We start from the raw sequence: 23,891 nt of genomic DNA, 5'->3' as shown, positions 1-23,891 counted from the left end.
ATTAAAGAAATCTGTGGTTTAAAAAAATTTACAAATAGCTCCAAGAATACACATGTTTGAGGAAGGGGAAAGGAGCTAATGTTTAGCAAATACCCCTTATGGGTGGGATATTGTCCTAGGCACTTTACATACACTATCTCATTTAATTCTCAAACAGCATGCTAAATAAAGCAGGTAGCGGTGTGTTCACCTTTCTTATGTTCACCTTTCTGGTAACCACATTTCTCGGAGATTTTTCTAACTGGCCCAAGGTGGCACAACCTAGAAAGTGACAGAAAAGTCATATATACCACTTTGGTGACTTTCTTTAATCATCCTCATCAAAAGCATCTTGTCAGCACTCATTTTTGTTTTGCTACAGAGAGATTAAAACTTCAGATTGCATTAAAATTTATTGTTTTATCACTATTTGCTAGGTGTGTGCTAGAAAACTGCCACACATGTAACCCTTGCCACAACTCTTTGGATTGGTATTATTATCTCACTCTACAGATGAGGAAACTAAGATCTGGATGTCAGTTGTCTTATCCAAGTTCACCAACTAGTAAATGCCAGGGCTGTTATTTAGAAATAAAGGTTTCTGACTCCCAACACTTGTCCCCCACTTTTTGACCCCCAGCAAGTGTCATACTAAACTACAGCTGTCTTCCTATCTTTTTAAGTGTTCCTGAATACTTTCTGAATAAACATTGCAAGATCCTTTGATGGATATTGTAGAGGACAGAGCTAGACATATGTTGATACTAACAATGGAAGAAATTCTTTCCAACAAAATCAAAACCAGTATAAGAGGGGAATAAACTTGTAGAGCTTACTTCATCTCAACTTTGGGTAAAAATTTGAAGAAAATAATGACTTAACAGCAATGATGCAAGTGAATAAAAGTAAGTTAGTTCAAGAAAATGAAAGTGACTATATAGGTCTTATCAGAATCTGATAACCTCAAAGCAGACTGTCTCAGAGAGGAACAAAAATGAGAGGAGAGCTAAGGGGAGCAACTTGAGGTGAGCATTTAGTATTTTCTTCTGAGTACTGAGGATGAAGTTTGTATAAACATTTTTGAAATTCCAGAAAAAAATCTCTTTCTCACTTGCCAGATAGGAAGTTCAATCTTAGTGATGATGAGGCAATGGCTTCTGTAAAAAAAAAATTATTGGGAAACGAGGCCTTTTTGTCTGCCACATATAGAAATCTTGGCTTTTTCTTTACTGGCATAATCAAAATTCATTAAATAATGCATTTTAGTTTTCTTTGATGATTTAATATTATTTTAGTTCACACCTGTGTATATTAATAATCACTTGCAATACTTGCCTTTGGGTATTTGACAGATCTTGGCTGCAAGGAAGAAATACTTGTTGCTTTTGTGATCCAGGAGTTGTAGGGACTCCAAAAGCAATTCCAAGTAACTCCTCGATTAATGACTTTTGGAGAACTTTTGCCGTGGCAAGAGATACAAGACAGAAAACTTGGAGCCAATCGGACCAGGAGAGAACATTTTTATTGATGAGTGGAGTGATGGATACTATTGGTAGCATGAAGTATAGAGGAAGCCTCAAAACAGCATCATCCCAAAATGGGTTCTTCCATTTTTTGTAGCATATTGGTATCTTTGTAAATCTCTGTATATGACGTTTCATGTCTTTGTGAACCTGGTAGGAAAGTCACTCTAGAGACTGGAGTCCTTGCAAAGGACTTGCTATTTACACAGTGGAGAAAACCATGGGGAGACAGCTCTGATATAGCCTGTAGGACTAGCAGAATGGAGACTCATTAACATTGGGCAAGAAGGGACAGAGGTTTTGGGGGAACAGTGATGGCTTGGGTTTAGATATATTCAGGCAGCTTTCCCTATCCAAGTCTAGCTCTGAATGTGTATTATAGATCATTATGTTGTTTAAACATCATCTGGAGGAACTGGAGGCTGAGATCCCTATTGTGGGGGCTGGGCACTACACCATGGTACATTAAGTTTGTAGAATCAAGTTATAGTGAAATATTGAAAAAAAAAATAGTGTGTTGCTGATTTCTCAGCTTTATCTAAACTCCTGGTAATTTTGTAGCTTTTTAAAAGAGTTTTTCATCTCTGTCTCATGGCTTTTGCTTGCTGCTGCTTCTCCAGGTTATAAATATCCAAAGTCATTAAAAAAAAAAAATCCCTTAACCTTGGGTATGTTCCCATTACTCTCCCTTCTTAGGAGAGTAATCCCTTACTCTTCTTTCTTTCCTTTCCAGATTTTCAGAAATGTTGACCTCTCATTTGCTGCTCAACTGACTGCAGCGCCCCTGCCCCAAGATCTTCAGGTTTCTCCCATGACAGTTGACAGAGTCCATGAGTCTCTCCTTAAAATGTCCTCTGTTCTTTCTAGGACACCGCTGCCTCTTTATCCACCCTCTCCTCTGGCTGTCTGCACTCAGGCTTTTGCTGGTTCTCCACTTCTGCTTCTTTATAAATGCAGATGTTCTCCGGGCCCACTCCCATTTTGTCCTCCCATGGCTTCTAATCCCACCTGTGTGCTAATGATGTGCAGCCAAATCCTTATCTCTGCCAAAAACTCAATTCTGCGCCTCAGGCCCTTTAGGCATCACGATGGGCTTGTCCTAAAGACACCTCCCTTCAACTTCCCATCTTCTCCTTAACACCCTCCTGCCTTCCTCAATGTCCTATCACAGGGAAGGAAGAAACCACTATGCTGTGTGCCAACTCAGACCCTTGGAATTCATACTGCACTCTCGCTTTTCCCGTAGGAGTTAATCACAAAGCTCTCTTAATCCTACCTCCTAAATACCTTTAGAATTGAACCCCTCTCTACAGTCTTACTAACTTAGTTACTAGGGTCAACTCGTCATCATTTATTAGCTAGACCATGCAATAGCCACGTTTTCAACTTTCCTCCAAATACAGTTCCACCCTCTGCACCACGCCTCGGGTGATACAACACACACACATGCTTGTGTCCCTCTGTGCTCTAACTTTTCAGATGGATGCTGAATGCCATGTGTGAACTAAGAACTCCTTTGCAGTGTTGATGGGGCCATTTGTGACTAGGCCCAACATGTCTTCTCAATGCGTGAATCTCCTGTGTCTTGCTTAGCAGTTTGTGCCATTGCGTGTGTTCTTCTCTCTACCCAAATGCTCCCCTCATCCCCACCAATCCATGGCTTGTTTGCCTGGAAAACTAATACTCATGTCTAGCCCAGATGCTCTCTTTTCTCTTACATCTTTGAATTTCACTGGAGTTAGATGCTCCTTTTCCTGCAGTCCTCCAGGTAAAGCGTTACTTTTTTTTTTTTTTTTTTTTTTTTTTTTTTGAGACGGAGTCCTGCTCTGTCGCCCAGGCTGGAGTGCAGTGGCGCAATCTCAGCTCACTGCAAGCTCCACCTCCCGGGTTCATGCCATTCTCCTGCCTCAGCCTCCCAAGTAGCTGGGACTACAGGCGCCTGCCACCATGCCCGACTGATTTTTGTATTTTTGTAGAGATGGAGTTTCACCATGTTGGCCAGGATGGTCTCGACCTCTTGACCTCATGATCTGCCTGCCTCGGCCTCCCAAAGTGCTGAGATTCCAGGTGTGAGCCACCGCGCCCGGCCAACCATTACTTTTTTACAGTTTGTATTTCTCTCTCCTGAATCTCTAAGTTCCTTGAGGGTACTGGTTCCCTGTCATTTCGTGAACCTGAGAAGTTTCTCTCATCTCAGGGCCTTTATATTTTCTCTTCCCTTCACCTGGACATCATGTCCCTTTATTCCTATTATATCCTTGGAGAGGCTTTCCTTGATCTTCCATGGAATACAGAAATCTCTGTCCCTTCTTTTCCCTTCCCCTTTTAAAACTGTTCCTTCATACTGCTGCTTAGATGGAGATGTGCATGTGTTGTTGCTGTTATTGTCGTCTGGCTCCCCACTAGAATGCCAGGCCCATTTGTCTGTCTCCTTTGTTCCCTCTTTGGTGGTCCATGGACTGGCACTTAGTAGGCCCTCAATGGATCTTTAGATGAATGGTTGAATTATATCCTTTTTAACTAACAGTGCCTGGCACTGAGTAAGCACTTAGTAAAGTTTTATTAAAATAGGAAATACAGAGTATACATTGAACCGTGGTTAAATAAGTTCCCATTGCCTGAACTTGCCACACTGAAGAGACCGTTGGCTTCCTGGAAAAGAGAAGCAAGACAGCTGGAAAACAAATAAAAATGACTGGCTAGTGGCAAAGTCCGTTCTCATCAGAATTCTAGTTCAGTTATTCAGTTCAAATTTTTGGCAAGTGATGCAGATTCTTTTTCAGAAAATGTTGATTGATTGCACAGTTGTACCCACTTCATTTGCAAACCTTCATTATCTCTTTTTCCTTTCCTCCCTCTGTCTGCATTTAGAAGGGGAGGAGCAGTATATAATTCCACAAGGCAGTTTTTGTGAATAAACCAACTAACTGGCTGCTGCTTTCAGTCCCACAGTCTCCTCACAGAATACAAGTATCTGACTTAGTTGTGCATTCTCTCTTGACTGGATCTCCTTGCATTCATTCATTTGAGTATTCATTTGATTACTTACTCATTCACTCAGTGAATCAGTTGTTCAGTCCCACTGATGACACAGGGCATCTGTGGGTGCTTGGTTCTTGTCTAAAGCAAGAGTTCTTGACTTGGGGTCTATGTGTTTCAGAAGCTCTCTGGAATTTTTGTAATTGCATATGCAAAATTGTATGTTTAAATATTGTCTTATGAAGAGGGTTTGCTTAAACAGCCCTGTTATATAAAGAAAGAAACATATTAAGAACCTCTAATAGAGAAAGGCTTGAACTCAGCCTTGAGTCTGAATAACAGGTCTTCAAGTTAAGTGTTTTTTCCTTAATTCATTGTATGGTGGTGATAAGTATAAAAATACTGCTTAGACATGTTCTTGATTCTAGGTCTGACAGTCTTATAAGCCTGTTTACTAATCTGCACCCTCCAAATTGTGCTCATCTTTCTTACTTATTTTCTAACTTTCCCTGAATCATTGCCTCTGTAGGTATCCAACAGTCAAGCAGCAAGGGTGATGCAGACCTTGATCAGCTAACATAAGTAAGACCTAGCTCCTGTGTAGTTACCATTGAAAATTGTGTGGGCTTTTGTTTATGTGAAATTAGAGGGAAGATGGTGGGGTTGTAAGAGCTGATATCAGTTTGCAGTGGTGGTGGCTATGTACATTTATCTCATCAAGTTATGTCTGAGGCATTCAGCATCTTAAAACGAATGCCAATTACTGCTGGAATAGGGCATGAGTGAATCCTTCAAAAGAAAATTCAGTGGGCAGTTGCTGACACTCAGTGAATTGCTGGCTCTTTGCCCAAGTGCGTGTGAAATGTTTGCACTGGTTTGAGGCCCTGATTGCAGTTGGCTCGCAGGTTTGTGGTGACACTATAGATTTGATAGCACACTGCAGGAAAGGCAGGAGCTGGTGACAACATACAGGGGAAAAAATTTCTAATATTCCTGTTAAAATTGGGATAAAGATAGTTGTTGAGAAAAGTCATCTTTGGCCCAGTCTCTGCTTTTCACAACAAAGAGGAGAGAGCTGACATGTGCTGAGCACCCCTGTGGGCTGGGCACTGTGCTCTAGAATGTTCGCTCATTCACAAGTATTTATTGTGTGCCTTCTGCATTCTGGGCCCAATTCTAAATGCTGGGTCTCAGCAAAGCACAAAATGATTCCTCTGGCTTGGAAAGGTAATATGCTAGTGGGAGAGACAACACTATGCAAATAAGCTGCAGGAGAACAAATTAAATCAGGGCGGGGCATGTCACCTGTTCTCACAACTGCTGTAAGAGGCATTAACCCTTTTGACAGAATGAGAAATTGAGGTCCATGGAACCTAATTTGTCTAAGACCACCCAGCTAATTAGAGAAAAATGGAGGATTTAAAAATTGGTCTGCCAGACTCCAGAACCCCAATCCTTTCCTCTGTGCACAGTTGTCTCCCCATCATGTGACCCCTCCCATTGAGCCCCTCCCAGCAGAGAGGACAAACACATCCTGGAAATATATCAGATATTCTACAGTAAGTGACTTGAATCACAGAAGTGCCCTTCAGAGCACAGAGGTGACACAATAGTCTGGCTGGTGACTCGGTTGCCCAGCACAATGCCAAGCCAGATGCTGTGATACAGGTGTACATGTCAGGGTTTTCATCTAAGCAGTGGTGTTTAGGTGGAGGGGGAGAGAGAATTGTAAAGTTGGGGTTTTCGGACAGTGCCGAATGAACTTTGGTTTACCAGTTGTAATTATGCGACTGTTAAGCAGTATTGAGCCCCAAGAAGGCACTGTGGAGTGGGGTCCCAGTCCCTCAAGTTTCTAAGAATATGACAGTCCATCATTGTTGCAGCTTAAGAGAAAGCAAGTTGGCGTGGGCAGGATGATGCGCCTGGAACATGCATGTGTAGCTATGTTAACGTGCTTTTGCCCTTGCCTTCATGTCTCATCAGTAGATCCCAGGGTCCTGGCCATGATAGTGCACTGTTCATGTAATTTCACTCCGTACTCCTGTTCTGGCAGTACCTTACTCTGAGGCCTTCCCTGACTCCACCTTTCCCCACCTCCATCCTGAGTTGAGAGTTGTACTTTTATTGAATATTGTTCATTTGCTTATGTGTCAGTGTCCCACTAGACTCTGATCATCTGGAGGGTTGGGAGGTGCCTTTTCATTGTTATATTCCCTGACAGAATGTCCAGCACAGATAGAGGCTCAACAAATAGTTCCCATGGATACTTTTAGCTTTCTTCTGCCAATGTATCTAGAAGTGGAAATAGGAGCCTGGCTTATATCCCTAGCACTTTGATCAATGGGGTTAATACCTTCCGTATTATAAGGCCTCACTACATTTTGGATGAATAAATGTAATTCCATAGCTTGAGATTGTTGAGCTTTGGAAATTGATCGGAGTGACCTTTCAATAGCAGGTGCTGTTATAAGCAGAGTCTTGTGTCCCTTGGGCCAATACTCCACTGCTTCACAGAACTCTATATGTTGACTCTTCTTTTGGCAGGAAACAAGTTATTGAGCATGATGCCAAGCACTGATGTGGCCCAAAAGCTAAAGAGAGACAGTGAGAGAGAGAGAGAAAGAGAGAGAGAGAGGATGACTGAATATATGAATGGAGGAACAGGAGACAGAAGAGGGAGAAGGCAAGAGACCTTGTGTTCTTTCTCCCACAGAAACACAAGCTGTTTCCTGCAGAATCAACGTTAGCTCCCTGTCGTATCAGTGGCCTACAAAGGCATAGAGGGTGAATGGAGCATTAGACTGGAAGTAATAAGGTTGTGCCTGACTTACCTCAGTATTTGTAGCAGATGTTACAAATGTCATAACACGAAGCTTTGGGATCCGACTGAAAACTAAAAAATCGAGATGCCAGATGTGGACGTCTTCCTTTTACCAGCAAGTACAACTGACACTGCACAATTTCAGTGGTAATCTCCACCCCCTTCCTACTGGGTGGAATCATGCCATAACTGTTTGCTTGCTGCTGAGGTCAGAGGAGGTAACAGCAGTAAAGCGGCACTCATTGGAAAGGCTTTTAAGACAGTTTGCAAAATGAAAGTGTAATCATCCTTTCCTCCCTCGAGGGAGTGTACCAAATCTAACCCTCATTAAAAATTTAACTGCTCAAAAAAAAAAAAAAAATTAAGTGTATTTGTAGGGAAGATAATTTCTACCAATGAAAAGTCAAGTATTAAACTTGCGAAGTCAGTGCTGTATTCACATCCCAAATTTGATATGCTCTCTTTATCCCTCCCTTTGAGAGCCATTATCAGAGAGCTCACGGTGTCTTTCTGTGAACCGTGGGCTTAATTCATGAGAGACACATGGTATCCCTGCCTGACATACGTACAGTAGGTGTTTTGTAGAGGAAAGTGTTCACTGAAAGAAGAAGAATTTAAACAACAGAAGCAGTTCAAAGCTAGAACCTGCAGATTGTACTCAGAAAGCAGGGCAGCTTCTTACATCAGGAATGTGTTCGGACTTGGAGCCTGGACAGGTATTTGTGCTGCCCACTCTGCATGGCCCACTGGCCGCCTCTGACACACAGGTCTGCCTCAACCAGTGGACTGAATCTTTGTCAGCTTCACATCCGGAGTCCCCGCAAAGTGCCTGCCTCAGCCTGAGGCTCAGTACATATTTGCCACCATAGCCCTGACACCAGAAGAAATTAGTTTCTGTCTTCTTGGTCTGTTCATGTTAGATTAAAAATCAAGACTCGCTAGCCCTCAAAGATCCTCCTATTCTATATTCTTTATTCTGAAGTCGCGTTATAACTGTCTCACTCCCCAAACTTCCCCAAATTGGGTGGTGGGAGCAGGAGGGGGGTGGTGGATACACCCCAGCATACTCCATATCTCTGCTGGGAATCTAAAGATAGGAATTAATTTTGGGGATGATCTAATTTTTTATCTTTTATTTATTTTATAAAGAAAAAGAGGAAACTCTCATTTCTTTCACTGTGTAAAGGGAATTAAATAGTTAAATTTAAGCTTTACATCCAAAAGCAATCCCTGTGACATCAAGTGGTTGAACCCAATAAATACTTAGGAAAGCCTTGGATGTTTTTTAAGTTGTTAAGGACTAAAGTCCAAAAAAAAAAAAAAAAAAAAAAAAAAAGTACTCTCTCTTTGTGGTCATTGTTCTTCTGGAATAATTAAGCAAGTTAAATTGGAAATGATTTTGTAATAACTATCATTTTTTTTAAATTAGAAGGAGCACTTTTGGAGTCGCAGGTACATCAGGGATGTCCTCTTGTTTTAGGCCAGTCCACTCTTCAGGACCCCTTGCATCTCTGGAGGATTTCCCTCATGTACCCCACTCCCTGTGCTTCAGCCCAGGCTGTGGATCATGCCTGCATTTTCCTGAGGTTCTGTCCTCCGAGACGTTGACTGTCAGATGTTGACCTCATTCCCTCAAGTGCTGTCACTCCAAACAGCAGCTTAACCCACTGCCTTAAGGATTTCATTGTCAAGGGGAAGTGGGGTTCTCTCATGAAGAATGTTAATCACCCCATATGTAGACCATGTGAGGGACATACAGTAGTTTCTATAGTAACTACCAGATTGTTGGAGAAAGGCCATTTCCCCCTTTTCCAGCTACAGAAGGAGAAATATCTGCCTAGGAATTCTCATTTCCCTCAATGGAAAAGAAAGGTGGGTGGGCAAAGTGAATCTTTAAAATGGAAACTTTGTACTAAGAGGTCCCTGTAATTTTTGCTGACCAAATATACAAAAACATTTTCAAGACTTACTGCAGTGATGTTTGGTTGCTATTTCACATTTAGAGGACTATGCCATTTTAGTGTAGAAAATGATAAACGTATTCAAAAATCATATGAATACTATTTAATTCTCAAGAAGATGAGAAGCGCATAGTAAACACTCCCTTGACTAAACAAATCAATTAGACATTGTATGTTCTCCCCTTAGTTCTTTAATAGTTGAAGCAATATAAATATACTTCTTTAAGAAAAGCAGACATGGTTTTTTTTCCCCAAAAGCAGTTCATTTATAAGTATTAAAACTTACACAGTCACGTGGTCCCTAATTATTTTACCTAATGCAGTCAACCCATACTTAAATGGTGGAAGATATTTAAATACATATTACATCAAAAAATTTTGGATCATCATAAGACTTCTTAAAGTTTCAATTGCATTGGATTAAGTATTATTTTTTGTCTAAATTGGTGGTATAACATGTTAGTAGGTCTAAGGAATTATGAAGATAGATTTTTTGTTTTTAAAAATCCCCTAAATAGGAATTTAAAAATAAACCCAAAGTGTACTACTCCTGAATACATGAGTTTTTTTTCTAGTATTTGTTATCAAATATGTGATTAATCATGTGCCCAATTAACAATGCGTGTCCCTATTTCTCTTCTACAGTCATCATTTATCCTATATTTTAATCTTGATGAAAGTACACTGATAAAGCACTGTTATTCTTTGTTTTCATATATATATTTCATATATATGTGTTCATATATATATGAAAACAAATAACAGAGCATCATATATATATATATTGATATTGCGTGAAATGATATTGCATGAGAACTTCACATACAATGCCTTCAACAACAGAATTTCAGTTGTCATGTTGCTATATGGGTTAAGCTGGTACCCAGTGTTATTTCAGTTTCTTCTCCAAACCTGAAAATCTCCCGGTGTCTAAGGCATGCACAAACACTGAGGAGTTTTGTATTGAAAGAATACAATTTGTGAACATGGACCTCACAGAAGGCAGAGTGGTGAGGGCCAGTTTCAGAATAAAGACTTAGCTTATATTACATGCAAACTGAGAAATTTTAATTTTGATAGGGAAACGGATACACACACCCATACATACCTCCTGAACTTCTGGGGCTCCTGGGAAAACCCTCCCTGGCTTCTTTGGCCCTACAGTGAGGAAGGCTAATTGAGATTCTTCAAGGGAAATCCCTTTCCTTTTCTTTATAGCCATGGAAAGACTCATTAAGCATTCTATATTCCATTCTTTCTCAGCTCCTGACTTTGCTCAGCCAAAGCCCAGGGAGTCAATGTCCAGGGATTCCATTAAGCATGCCCTTTAGTGTTCCCTTCCCCCAGACTCAGTGTGGGAACAGATCCTTGACCCTTAGATGAAGGATTCGGAGGGTAGCTCTCAGGAGTAACTGGGCATGAAGGCTACCATTTTGCCAGGCATTCCTGAGATACTACCTGCTGAACTATAAGACTACATTTGCCCGTGATGCCGTACTGCCCTCCACCTTTTGGGGGAGGATAAGAAACATTATCTTGTTCTCCAAACAAGATACCTCTGAAACGATCTTTCCTATCCACCAGTGGCTGCCTTGGCCTAATAAAACAATCCATTGGAAACCCTGCCTCGCACTGTCACACTGCTCTTCACTTCAGAATGCCTTCTTCAAGGGATCCCTCCAATAGCAAGCCCCTCTGTGGCTCTCTGCCTGTGGTCCACCTTCCCATTGTGAACCATGCTGGCGAGGAGCTGGGGTTATGAAGGGAAAGGGCAGGGCACAAGGCAAGTAGGGCTCGTGACTTTTCCCCTTTCATTATGTGTGTCCACCGAGCTGTCCTGCTTCTGTTTTGTAATGGGTTCTTCCATGGCAAGCTGACCTTTCGGCTGAATAGGTCAAACTCCCACTGAGCGCTAATCCTCAGCCCTCCTCACGTGAGTACCTCCCCTGAGGTGAGGAGCACCGGTTAGGAATATGACTGGGAGGGCCTGGTGTATTCCCCAAAGAAGGGTTGCCTTTTACTGCGCTGAATTAATTCTCAAAGACCACCATGTGAGGTTGTGCTGAAGGATCCAGATTAGAACTTTTCTGCTGACATTGTGGAGAGGCAAAACTAATTTTTCAGATACATGTTTTAGACTCTGGTTCCCCTGTGTATCTTCTCCTTTTTAATAAGAGAAAGGCCAAATGTACAGTCTTGGTGATTCATCAGATCATTTTGGATTTCTGAGACAATCAGAATTTTCCTAGTTGATTTTTTAAAAAACGAATAAACCCTTCTCCGTATATTTCTCTTCCATTTAAAGTCTCTTAAAACTCTAGGTGTTTTATTTTTAACCGTTGTAAAACATGAAATAGTAGAGTTGTAGTGTGTGTTGATAATTATATACCAGACCTAGTTTTGTTTTAAATGTCATTAAAAATTTTTTGGACTATTTGTTAGGTTTTGTAACACTAGTTACCTTATAGTAGCTAGAAATTTTCTACATCAAGTAGGCATTTAGTACATGTTGAATTGAATTTTAAGTTGAATTCCTATGGCTTGGGCTTTCTATTTTATACTAGTTTGTATAAGCTGTTCAACTCCTGTAGCTCTTATGTCTCACTCTCAGTGAGCTGGTAACGTAATCTTCACAGACAAGCGGTTGCACATTCCATTTATTTAGCAATGCCCCGCGCGCGCGTGTGTGTGTGTGTGTGTGGTGTGTGTATAGGTTAATTTTTTAGTGTTCTTTAAATTTCAGAAAATAGTCTTTTAGTTGAACAAACAAATAAATGAAATATGTTAGTAGATCAGTTGAAACAGTGACCCATTCCGCAATAATAAGTGTACAGTATGTCTGGGCTAGCAGATGGTTTTAGTCACTGTCAATTTCCAAAATACAGAAATCTGAGAGAGCTTCATAAACAATGTATTACTTTTTTGAGGATGACAGATCCCATTGAGGAAATGCTCCTTTAGTTTTTTTTAGATCATTAGTGATACTCTATAAACATAATGAGATTAACACGGAGAAACAAAGTACCTGTGTTTGCAGTATTCTTGAGTTATCAGATTATTGTCTCAGTTCTCAAAATGCCAAATGTGATAGGATAAGTGCAAGATAAAAAGTACATATTTAACATCTATTCAGTTAGCATTAATGCTCAAGTTAAAGCTGGGCTCCTACCAGGGGCATAATGGGCTCCTGTTTAACATATTTATGTTGGTTGTAAAATTAGGAACTGTCATTACAGCCCACATCACCTGCGTAAGTGCAAAACATATAAATCAAGAGAAGTTCCAGTGACATAAAAATGCCATTGAATAGAATAGCATGAAACTACTTGCAAGATACTTGTATATTATGCTAGCATGTATGGGGGTGCACACTCAGATTTCTAGGGGGTTTGGAGAACAAAGAATAACTATACAGATAGAACTCATGGATGAAGACATTTCCTCAGAGCACAGCCTGAACCCTAGTGGAGAAACGGCAGGAAAAGAAAGGCCATCAATAGCCAGACTTGAATAAACCCCCACACAAGACAACAGCCTCTATGCTTTCAGAAGGCATTTGAGCAGCTTTATGTTGTTACTGGAGCTTTCATCTTGGGCCTCCTAAGTGAGTGAACTTTTCTGTGATGTTTTAGGGTTCCTTATAATCTGGTGGCTGTTATTGCCTTGGCCCCCTCATAATCCAGTTCTTTGTAGAATGATTTGTTACCTAAAATTAGGCCTTTTTTTTTTTTTTTTTTTGGTGAGGTGCAGTGATTTATTTTGAACTTTGTAATTAGAGGCCCTGAAGTGCCCCCCCCCCAACAATTATGAGCTATTAATAAGGAGCTTTCTGAATCCTAATTACTGCCTCAAAAACAGAGTGGACACTTGAGAAGTTTTTCAACTCCCCCGCTTCTCCCTCCCAAAAGCTACCCACCCCCATAATCTAAAAAAAAAAAAAAAAGGCTGCAGATTTTATTCATGTGGGATCATTCACACCAAGCTACCATAATGTGCAATTAACACTCTAGAAACTGAAAACAGTATTCAGCAAGACAGCTGCATTATCAAAAATGCCAAAGGAGTTTTGAAGGGAGTAATGTGCATGTTAGAATAGGAAATTAATCAGAAATGTGCACACCCACATACACACAGTAGTACTGTCTTAAGTATATCTGAATATTAAAATTGTAAAAACCCTATGTCTATATTTATAATAAAGATTAATCTCAGCATAGTAAACTGATTTTTCTGTTTTAAGATTTTTAGTTGTGTGTTTTGCTTCTGAAGCAAATGAGGAGGCTGGAGTAGAGATCTCTAAGATCCCTTCCAGCTGGAATATTCTTTTGATAATAATCACTCTTCAATTATATTTTATAAATTTTCCCATTGAAAAAAATGCCTCTGTTATTTTTCTCTTGTCAGTAATAATGATACTTAACACACACGCATTTTCACAGCGCCTTGCAGACATTGCAGACACAAACTCACATTTGCAGGGGTGAACTCCCTACTTTGCATAGCACAATAATCACAAGTGCATTTATATTATAGTCCCTACTAAGCTATGGAGCCAACTGACCAACTTAGTAACTGAAATGCAACAGAATTATCCCAGCAGTATTTCACTGGAATTTTCTTGTCAACTAGCTGAAAGTGTTTCTAGAAGTAAGAAAGCAGGGGATTTTGATTTTATTTCCAATTAGTAGTATCTGGGCTTGAGAGAGCAGAGGTTTGTAATAAAATTTTCAAGAAAAGCAGGAAGATATGGGGAATTTACTTGTTAGAAATATAGAAATCATCTGAATCTTTTCTTTCATAAATCAGTGTAAAGAGAATGGATTTTTTATGATGTCCTCACTTCTGATTTCTGTATGTTACTTCCCCTTTTGTGTATAAATTTGTTCTGACCACAACGCATCCCTGGAGTCTCTCTGAATCTGCTGTGATTCTGGGGACTGCTTGATCTGTGAATAGTTCATTGCTCAATTATACTCCGTTAAATTGAAAAAAAAAAAAAAAGAAAAAATAGGCAGAAGAACAGGTTTAAAACAAATTGGCACACCACGTTAAAAAAAATTCATAAACAGATGACACTCAATTCTGAATTCCGCAGTTATTATGCATTAAACCCACTTTTGTTAAGGATTATGAGGACTTCTTGTGTGGTAGGCATCTGCAGGCAAAGCATGTGAAGCTTGCCTGGAAGAGGACTGAGTCTTAGTGAGAAAACAGGAGTGTTCGGGAACTCCAGATAAGAAACTGTCACTGTCCTGGTGAGGCACATGCTGGCCAAGGATCTACCTGGGCTTCTTGTCAGTCCTATAGGAATAGTTACACATGAATATGCAGTAAATGTGAAATCCAGCCATTTCAGGATGCTTAACACTAGTGCAAATGATCATGAATGAGAATGTCTTATCCAATATGTTGTGCTGATTAAATTGTGATGAAGTTATTGCATTAGAAAATACACAAAGTTTCCTGTTTGTTTTTTTCTAGCCTAGAAGATGCAAGCAGTTTAGTTTTCTCTGGGGTGGGGTTGGGGGGAGATAAGGCAGTATGCAGATGCTTAAAAAAATCAATACCTTAATTTTAAGAAAAACAGTATACTAATTTATTTTAAAGGAACCTGAACATTGACATGTTTTTATTCCGGTATAGGGAAAACCATCCAAAAGGAAAATGTTTAAAGTCTGAATGTATTTTTTTTGATGTTTCTAGAAGTCAATATTCTAGGTTGAAAATTCAGCCTAGGCTATTTTATGCTTAGACAACTCAGAACTAAAATTAATACTGGGTGGTGGTTCAGATCTCGTTGTTATACTAGTCAATGATGCCATTTAAGAGAAGCTAAGCTGAAGGTAGGAATCAGAGCTCCAACTTAATTGTTCTGTTTTCTTTCTTTTTCTTTTAAGTTATAGGTGCACAGCGAAGGAGAAGCCCCAGTGCACTAGCCATTGAAGTATTTGAAGCACATTTGGGAAGTCACATTTTGCAGGTACTTTTAAAACAAAAAGAAACTTGCTTATATTTTACTAAGAAAAAAACCATATGTTTAGTCTTTTTTTAAAAAAGAAAATTTTTTTAAATGTCAGCTGTAATTTGACTGTTGTGATTTTATCTTGGAATTCCGAAATTCTTATGAGTTTATTTTTTTCTTTTTAGAAAGCCATCCTTTGAGAGAATGTTAATGAGAAAGGGAGGGCAAGTATTATTTGTGCTGAAATAATTTAGATGAATTGCACTATTTAGTTGATGCGCAATGTGTAGTAACTGGCTGTTCCCAGGATGGTTGTGTGCGTGCCGTATTTGTAAGTGGATCTATGTGTGCGTCTTTGGAGCTATATATTGTTTTGGGAAGAGCAAAGTTTCGTTGTGAAAGTACTGTGATTTTTTTTGTGTGTCGCCAAATTTCAGTTCTTTGCTTGAGTTCGTATTTGTGAGTGCTTCCAATCTTAATGTTTGCCTCCCCAAATTAGAAAATTTCTCAGGGTAAAATATAGTATATTTAAAAATACTAGTAAAAGGAGACAAATAATAATTGATTTTGCCAATGAACTTCATGATAAATAAATGCTAAAGGTCACTAGGAAGAAACTGTTGTTACTTAGCCCTAGAGAAAATTCATTGCAAACTCATCATCTTACTTGCTCAAAACTTTTTTTTTCACTAAGACTTTGCCATCGATTCAACACTTCTACCTTCAACCATAGATAATTGTGCCACATTGGTCCTGCTCCCAGGATAAATGTTGCCATGGCCACTTTTTTTGATCAGTGAAAGATACACCTTTTTACATAGAATTGGAGAAGCAGACAAGTTTGGGATATACAGGCTGCTTACTGTATTTGGAAAAGGTAGCTATGTTTTTCTGAGATGAACTTTGGAGTAAAATAAAAGTATACTCCAGATCCCTGTTCATTCAGAGTTTATAAATAGGGCCTTTATGGTGCTTTCATTTTCTAGGTTGTCAAAAGTAATATTAAATTTAGCATATTATCTTTTAAGTATGTGCATTAGGAAACTATTATGTGATTCTGCATTTAAAAAAAAATAGCTCATAGTCAAATCCTGGTGGTTCTCCAAAGCAGTGTCTTTACTGGCAGTTTCAGAATGACCCAACGCTTGTTCATAGGATGCATTCTTGGGCCTCGATCTAGACCTACTAAATCAGAGTTTATAGGGTAAAGTCCAGGAATTGGTGGTTTTTAATAGTCTTCTGAGATAATTTTGATGTTCCATCAGGTCTGAGATAGCACCTTGTGCATTTGCAAGTTTAAAGCCCTGAGAAGTCTTACTTTACATTTTTGTTTACTCTTATTTCTCATTTATCCATTAATATCTGTTAATATCCCATAGAACTGATGTTTCTTGAAATATACCTTGGGAGTTGCTATTCTATTGTGTACATAAAATTTTGAATTACCTTTGTTGCAACCTAGGATTAGTTTCAAGGATACAGAAAGGATCATACTTCTTTCTAGATCTTCAAATTTTTATTTCCTTTTTTCTTACACATACTTTATTCAGAATCTCCATTACAGGTTTTGTATGGGCCATGACATATAAAGTAGTAGACTCTGATGTGATTCAGGACTATTCCTGTTTCTATTCTGAAGCAGTCAGAAATTGTTACCTAAGACTTAGTCAATGAAAAATTATTCAGAGACTAGTCCTAGATTATTATCTTCTAAATCCTTTCTGGAAATCATGACTCCACAGGACTATGAGTAAGGTGTCTCAGTAACTGCAAGAATTGAAGACTAACACAAACTTAGGAGTTTGAATCAAATGTAAACTCAGTATAAATATATAATGTAAAATGGCTCTCCCAAACACTAAATCAACATTATACTTCATTGAGAGAATATAGGATCTAGAATGGGGCTGCAAGCTCGTTCCCATTTTGGGTGGGCCACATTCAGACACCACACTATGGTTGCATCAGCCATCACACCAACCTAGACAGCTGGATGCCATTTGGAGTAGAATAACCAGACTGGTGAGTAAACTAGAAGTCATATTACATGAAGTGTGGCAAAAAGCCTGAGAAAGTTTAGTTTGGAAAACATGACTTAAAAGGGGCATCAATGCCCTCTCTATTTATTTGAAGACTCATTTCCAAAAAAAAAAGGGGGGGTTTAGATATTTTCTGTGTGGCTTCAGAGTATGAGAAGAAAGATAAATGGATGAAAATTTAGAATGTTTAAATTATATCCATACAAGAAAACTCCTGAATAGGGCTGGTCACACTTGGAATATGTTTGAAGCTGTAGACTTTAAGTAGAAATATAGATGACTTGGTAAAGATGCTTTCAAGAAAGGCATCTAAGCATGATTGCACTATGTCATCTTACAATTGCCATAGGAACTAGAACTTTTGGTATAATTTGATTTTAGTACTAATGGTTATGGAGTGGAAGAACTACTACATAGTGTTCTAAATTAACTACTAGAGTTATAGGCGAGAAGGGATAGGGAACTAGTAGTAACAAGAAGAGCCTCCCCTAAGCTATCGTATTAGTTGTTTTGCCTAACTAGCAGGGAAACTTTTGAGCCCATAAGCCCATGTCTGCACCATGTTCAACAATATCGCAATGTTCAGTAAGGATGAGATGGCTTCTACATTTTGTTTCAGAAGGGTCCATGGTAGAATCTGGCTGATCCATAAAGACTAGAATGAATTGTCTCTTCCCTTTCCTCCTTCTTACTCTTCCTTCACTCGCAAATAGTTGATAAAAACCTGTGTGGTCAACAAAGTATAGGCATGATCTCCAACCTGACAGTTTATAGTCATTTAACACTCCCCTTCATCCCCCACAAGTTTCAAATACTTTGTAAGAATACAGAAGTCACTGTATATGGCTGCTGTCTTTAAATAGCTTATAGCCATTTGGGGAAAGAGGAGCCAGGAGGTTGCATAAAGTGAGAAACATCACACAGGTCAAGTACTTTGGGGCCACAAAAGAACAAGGTTCTGAACAAGGCCATAAAGCACCAAAGAGGACTTTTCAAAGTTGTTGATGGATGAATAGGAGTTTATTAGGCAAAGAAAATGGAAGAATATTCCAACCAAAGGGTACATCAAACACAAAAGCATGTAAACAAGTAATGGTAAATCTTACTTGGGGACTGTTTAGATGTTTGATATGACTGCTTCCCATATGCAGTGGGACATACAAGAGATGAAGGAAAAGAGATTATAGGAGCCATATTACCAGGAGGTGTGGACTTGATTCTCCATGAGGAGCCCATGGAGAGGGCTTTTATGCAGGAGTGACAGGAGAACAGTTTGGTTTATTTCTGGAGTTATTATCAAAATACAACGTCTAGGAAGTCTCTGAGTTGTAAGACACTGATATAAAGAGACCGTTTAGGAAATTGTTACCAGAGTTCAAGCAGATGAAGATCTTTTGCAAGATAGTACTGTGTGAATGAAGAGGCAGCTGTGGAATTGAGATAGAATCATTAGCACGTGGTCAGTAATTAGAGGTGAAAGGCTAGAGAATGACAGGATATAATTATCACCACAAGTTTTCTAGCTTGGCTACTAGCTGTCTGACTGTACTACCTGAGAAATCTAGAGGGATGGTCTCTTAAATAGCCAAGTTGATATGAGGTAGGCACTTGGAAACCTAGGTCCTATTTCTGCAAAGCAGTTCTCAGGCTAGATCTAGAATTACTGATCACTGGTGTATGGATGAATGATAGTTCACATTAAGAATGGGTTATAGACCTATGGAAATGATGTGGAGCAAAGAGAGGGTTAAGGAGAGCCCACCCTGGGGTATGTCATCATTTAAGAGGCCAGTAGACATGAGAAAGGAATGGACAGAAAGAAAACGCAAGCCACAGGATTTGATTTTGTTAAAGGAAGGAATATTAATAATGTCAAGGTAGCTGAGGATAAATCCTTTAGCAGGGCAAATCCTGAAGAGATGTCATAGGTTTTGTGGATTCAAACAGTTGCCGTGCGAGTAAGTGTAGAAGACAGACCTAAAGAGCAATAGGAGGTAAAGGAGAAGAATCTGAGCGTTGATGGTAAAGGAAGGGTATGAAATGAGAAGTTGTCATCAAGAGAAATTTGTGTTTTTCATGTGGTGAGAGTATGTTTATATGTCTGAGATTTATGGGATCAAGCATTTTGTGCATATTGGAAAAGAGATGAAAAACTAACTCTTGGCCAATTATATGCTCTTTAGCAATCTCCTTTAAAAATCAATATCTCGTGGTCATGGCTGTGCTGAGAAAGGATTGGTTTTCATTATTATTAATGGCTAAATGCTATTCTATACTATGGATGTATCGTAATTTATGTAACCATTTTCCTGCTATTGAGTATTTTGGTTACATCTAAAAATTTTCATATCTAATGCAGATACCAACGTGTATGTATGTGTATAAATGCAAAGAGAAGATAAAATATTGAAAAACATATTTTCTAAAAAGAAAAACCTAGTCTGGATGGATTTCAGCTTAAATATAATGAATTTTTACTGTGTACTAAGTTTCAGGTACTGTGTTAAGTACTCTTATACCATCGAGTACTCATGATATAGACCTATGAAATAGGTGCTATGATTATGTGCATCTTAAAATTGAGTAAACTAAGATTCTAAAAACTTCAGTAACTAAAGCTCACATGTCTGTTTAGGTAACAGAGTTGAATTTGAACCCAGGACGGTAACACTAGGGTTATAACACTTTGCAAAAAAATAATAAGAGCATTTTAAAAGACAATGGTAATAAGAGGAAACAATTAAGACACTTACAGTTGGAGTAAACAGGCTTCAGTAACTAATTGAATTTGGAAACTAAAGTAGAGGTCAGTTCCAAATACCAGTGTGGAGTTCAGAAAATGCCAGTGACTTCACTACATCAGGTACCAAAGTTTCCCTGCTGCCTGTGCCCCAGTGATGTTTCATTGAATTGCATACTACATGCCCCTTGGTGTAGAGGATTTGAGAGTAAGGGGTAAGACAGACGCCTTAATTTTTGGTGTGCCCATTATCTGAATGTATATGTAGTGTGTCTCTGCTGTGCATATCTAATTAGCCATATATTCTCATAGGGAAAAGAAAATTTGGTGGGATCCCTTAAAATTTGACTACTTTTCCACTGACAGGGAGAAAAAAATAAACGTAATGGTGATTTTATCAATGTAAAATCATGTATTACAAAGCCAAGTTTCAATACCAGTGTATGTAGGTAGGGCCAAGGCCCCGGCTGTGTATTGTGAAACTCTGGGGCCTCCATTCACAAAGCAGTCTCACTGCTGACTGTGACCAATATTATAGTCTCAGTAAACCTATAGCTATTTCAGGCATTAATCATAGGACAGCAGCATCTTCTCCAGGAGGGTTGAGGGTTCAAGGGATGTCAGCCTTGCAGTGACATCCGAATCAACGCATTCTAGTTCACTAAATTCTTCTCTGATTTTTATAAATTAGATAAAGAATGGGAAGTCAAGGGGTAACGGTTGGGATTTGTGCATTTCGTGGCAGGCTCAGTAAAAATCCAAGAACTTGAGGAGATCATTATGTGGGATCTTTCCTGGAAAGTATACGTGATTAAGTACAAATATGGTTCCTGCTTTCAGCATTCTCTTAGGGCATTATATTGTTCCCACTTCACAACTGAAAAATTGTGAAAAAATACTTTTCACAATTTGAAAAAATATGCATGGTATTTATTGTTACTTTTCCAATATAAGGACCAGATAGGATATTTGTATTTTACCTTATTGAAGTTAACAAAACACAAAATGGTAGCAAATACTACCTTCATAAGTCATAAAATTAACTACTGGAATGACTTTCCCTTAGGTGCCAGATTTATGAATGGAATGTTTTAATGCTTTAATAATTTTTTACCCTCAGCAGAAAGGTTTAAGTTTCTTTCATTTTGTAAATAATTCTTACATAATTGTTATATAAAGTTGCAATATTGTTTTTGCAAACTCCATAATAATCTGCTTTACTCACCTCACAGGTGTTAAACAAGTTAAACCTAGTACATGGAAATTTTTAAGGTTTATGTTTGTATTCATTGTCAGCATATTATATTGAACTATGTGTGTGTGATACTATGTAAAATACATGTCATTACTAAGAACTATCATGTACTTATAATTGAAAGATAGTCTTTATTCATAACTCATTTTGGATCATAAAAGTAAGTTTTGTGAGTTGGATAAGTATAAGTACCAACATGTTTGTACATAACTAATAGAGAAATGCATTTATTATTTAAACTAAGTATTGAGAGAATAAAAAGAATGTTCTGTAAGAAATGCCCTAAATTAAAGTAATGGTAGAAATAGAGTATCCATGTATCAATTTTGTGCTTAGCCATATTAGGTAAACCCTCTTGTGTCGATGTCATTGACCCCACGTTATTTCTGGCCATAAAGGAATTTTTATATTACTTTTAGAACATTCAAACCCCAATCTGAAAGAGAATTCCATAAGCATACTCTCCGAGGGGACCGAGTAAGAGCCTCCAAGAACATTCTAAGATTATGACCCCTGAGGTTCTGTGACTGGGAGTAGATCAGAAAAGGCTGGGTAGGATGGTTGCATGATTGCCTGGTCTTCCTCAGCGTAAGTGAGGGAATGATTCTTTTTGCAAGGATCATTTATTAGTAAAATAACCCTCATGTCCAGGACACAAATGTGGCCTGTGGTAATAACCTTAGCAGAACAGTTTTGTTAAGGTATATATTTTCTAAAAATGATGGAGAAGAAGGGATCCCATTGTAGTGATTTTCTATTTGTTAGTCAAAGTAATCAAAGATTTGTGTGGATGAGATGGATAATGTTATCAGCCTCAGTGAGCTGCCAGATTTCGTACATGTGGTTTTTCATTTCCTCAACACCTTTAACTGTGGAATACAGGGTAGAATTATGCCTTAAATAAAAGAAGAACCTGTCTTTTACAGAGGCTGTTAAGGATCAGCTTCAGAAGAAAATCAGGTCAAGATTTACTTTTAAATTTCTACATTTCTTCTGTTAATCACACTTTGAAGATTGGTAAAGGGCATATCCTAGAATCATGATTAGTTGGTCCGTATAGTCTTTTGGTCCTGCACAGTTGTTGTTAGACAAGTGAGAACATATAGATTCTCTATCTACCAGAAGTTAAAAAAAAAAAAAAATTCAGGTTAATGTAATAAAGAAAATAAAACAAATAGTATCTTATTTATATGTTTGTTACTGTTTCAGTATTTCTAGCTACAGTGTCTGTGGTCTCTGAGACCCAGCCAACTATAGAAGACTGAGTAGAAGATTCTCCTGGGGAAAATATACTGGATTTATAGGCAAAAGGAGCTCTTTATAACAATGTTGGGGTGTGTGGGAGGTAGAGAATGCCAAATCTGCTGATAGACACCTTCTTTAATCTCATATGCCAGAAGAAAATGAAAGATTGGTACAATTCAAACATCTGGGCAAAGGAAAGTGAAAATACCTAAAACAGCTCAAAAGCTAACACAAAGATACAAATTATCATTTATTAAGATGCTGCCTAGCCAAGTCTACATGCCTTTTACATTTGATGGTAGTGTTTTCAAAAGACTTCCGTGAAAGAGTGATACCTTTAAGTCTATTTTCTACTTTATTGATGAGTTAAAATTTCACCCTTATTTTATTGAAATGTGTAAATATACATAAAATGGTCATGTCTAGGAAGTTAAATCTTCTTATTCCTGATGGCTCTTTTTGCTAAAGTGGTATCCTGCTGGACATTTAGTGCTAAAGTAAAATAAGATGATTTCAAATAATAGGAGCATTTTGAATTAATTCCTTTAGCTGTGATAGACGAAGGGGAGAAAGTTGAGTGACCCTGTAGTGTCTCTATGATCCAGAATGGTAAGAAAATGTAAAACTAAATATAGAAAAAGAGAAAGTTAGTGAATGTATTTGCATATGCAAATTAGCTTAATTGATACTGCTTGCCTCTACAGGGATTTTTCATTACAAACTGGAGTGCTACATTGTTCAGCTCATATTGAGTAATTTAGTAACTAATGAGACCAGTTTGCACTAATTTGCATATGATAAATGAGCTTAATTGCAGTAAATAACTTGGAGGCATAATTACTTAATTTTCCTGTGTTGCACGGCTTTTAAGTTCACGTATGAACAACTCAAGATAATTTTGCATATTTAAATTAGTTGCTTTTAAATTTTCTTGAACAAAAAAGAGGAACACACCTTATCAATTGAGCTATAAAACAATCAAAAGTAGGGATTGCAGTATTTTTATTTAAAAAGAAAGAAAGAAAAAGAAAACTAGAAATTTTAAGTCTGTTGTTCACCTCTCCTATGCCCTAACCTCAAATAAGATATCAGCATTGGCATTTAAGAAAATGTTTTTAAAGTTGAACATTAATTCACAACTTCTATTTGTACGTTGTCTAGGTTTAAACTAAAACATGTATATGAATGAATCATAAGTTGGAAATAGGGTTTATAAAAGAGATGTGACATGTCCGTTATCTAATTTAGCAAACTAACATCAGAGTAGTCAGTTGGGTCTACTAGCAATGTGCATTTCATCTAAGTTGCTGAGCTATAATGACGTAAACATCACTATGACCCTGGCATTTATTTTCTATCTAGGTTAATGTTTCATAGTTATAGAATT

The 23,891-nt window shown here is 38.3% G+C and overlaps 1 protein-coding gene across 5 annotated transcripts in view; it reads left to right on the top strand.

Moving 5' to 3' along the window:
• The window catches only part of NPAS3 (neuronal PAS domain protein 3), an 865,020-nt gene that overhangs the window by 410,466 nt on the left and 430,663 nt on the right, over positions 1 to 23,891 (top strand). For 3 of the 5 annotated variants that reach the window (XM_023227273.3, XM_023227272.3, XM_023227270.3), the window contains one exon: positions 15,161 to 15,243. In XM_023227273.3, the coding sequence (XP_023083041.1) occupies positions 15,161 to 15,243 (83 nt within the window). The remainder of the gene's footprint in view (positions 1 to 15,160; positions 15,244 to 23,891) is intronic. The other 2 variants (XM_023227274.3, XM_023227271.2) reach the window with 1 other exon arrangement.

Source organism: Piliocolobus tephrosceles, chromosome 6, assembly GCF_002776525.5.
Source record: "Piliocolobus tephrosceles isolate RC106 chromosome 6, ASM277652v3, whole genome shotgun sequence".
NCBI classification, from domain to species: domain Eukaryota; kingdom Metazoa; phylum Chordata; class Mammalia; order Primates; family Cercopithecidae; genus Piliocolobus; species Piliocolobus tephrosceles.
This window is presented reverse-complemented; position numbering and strand designations above follow the sequence as displayed.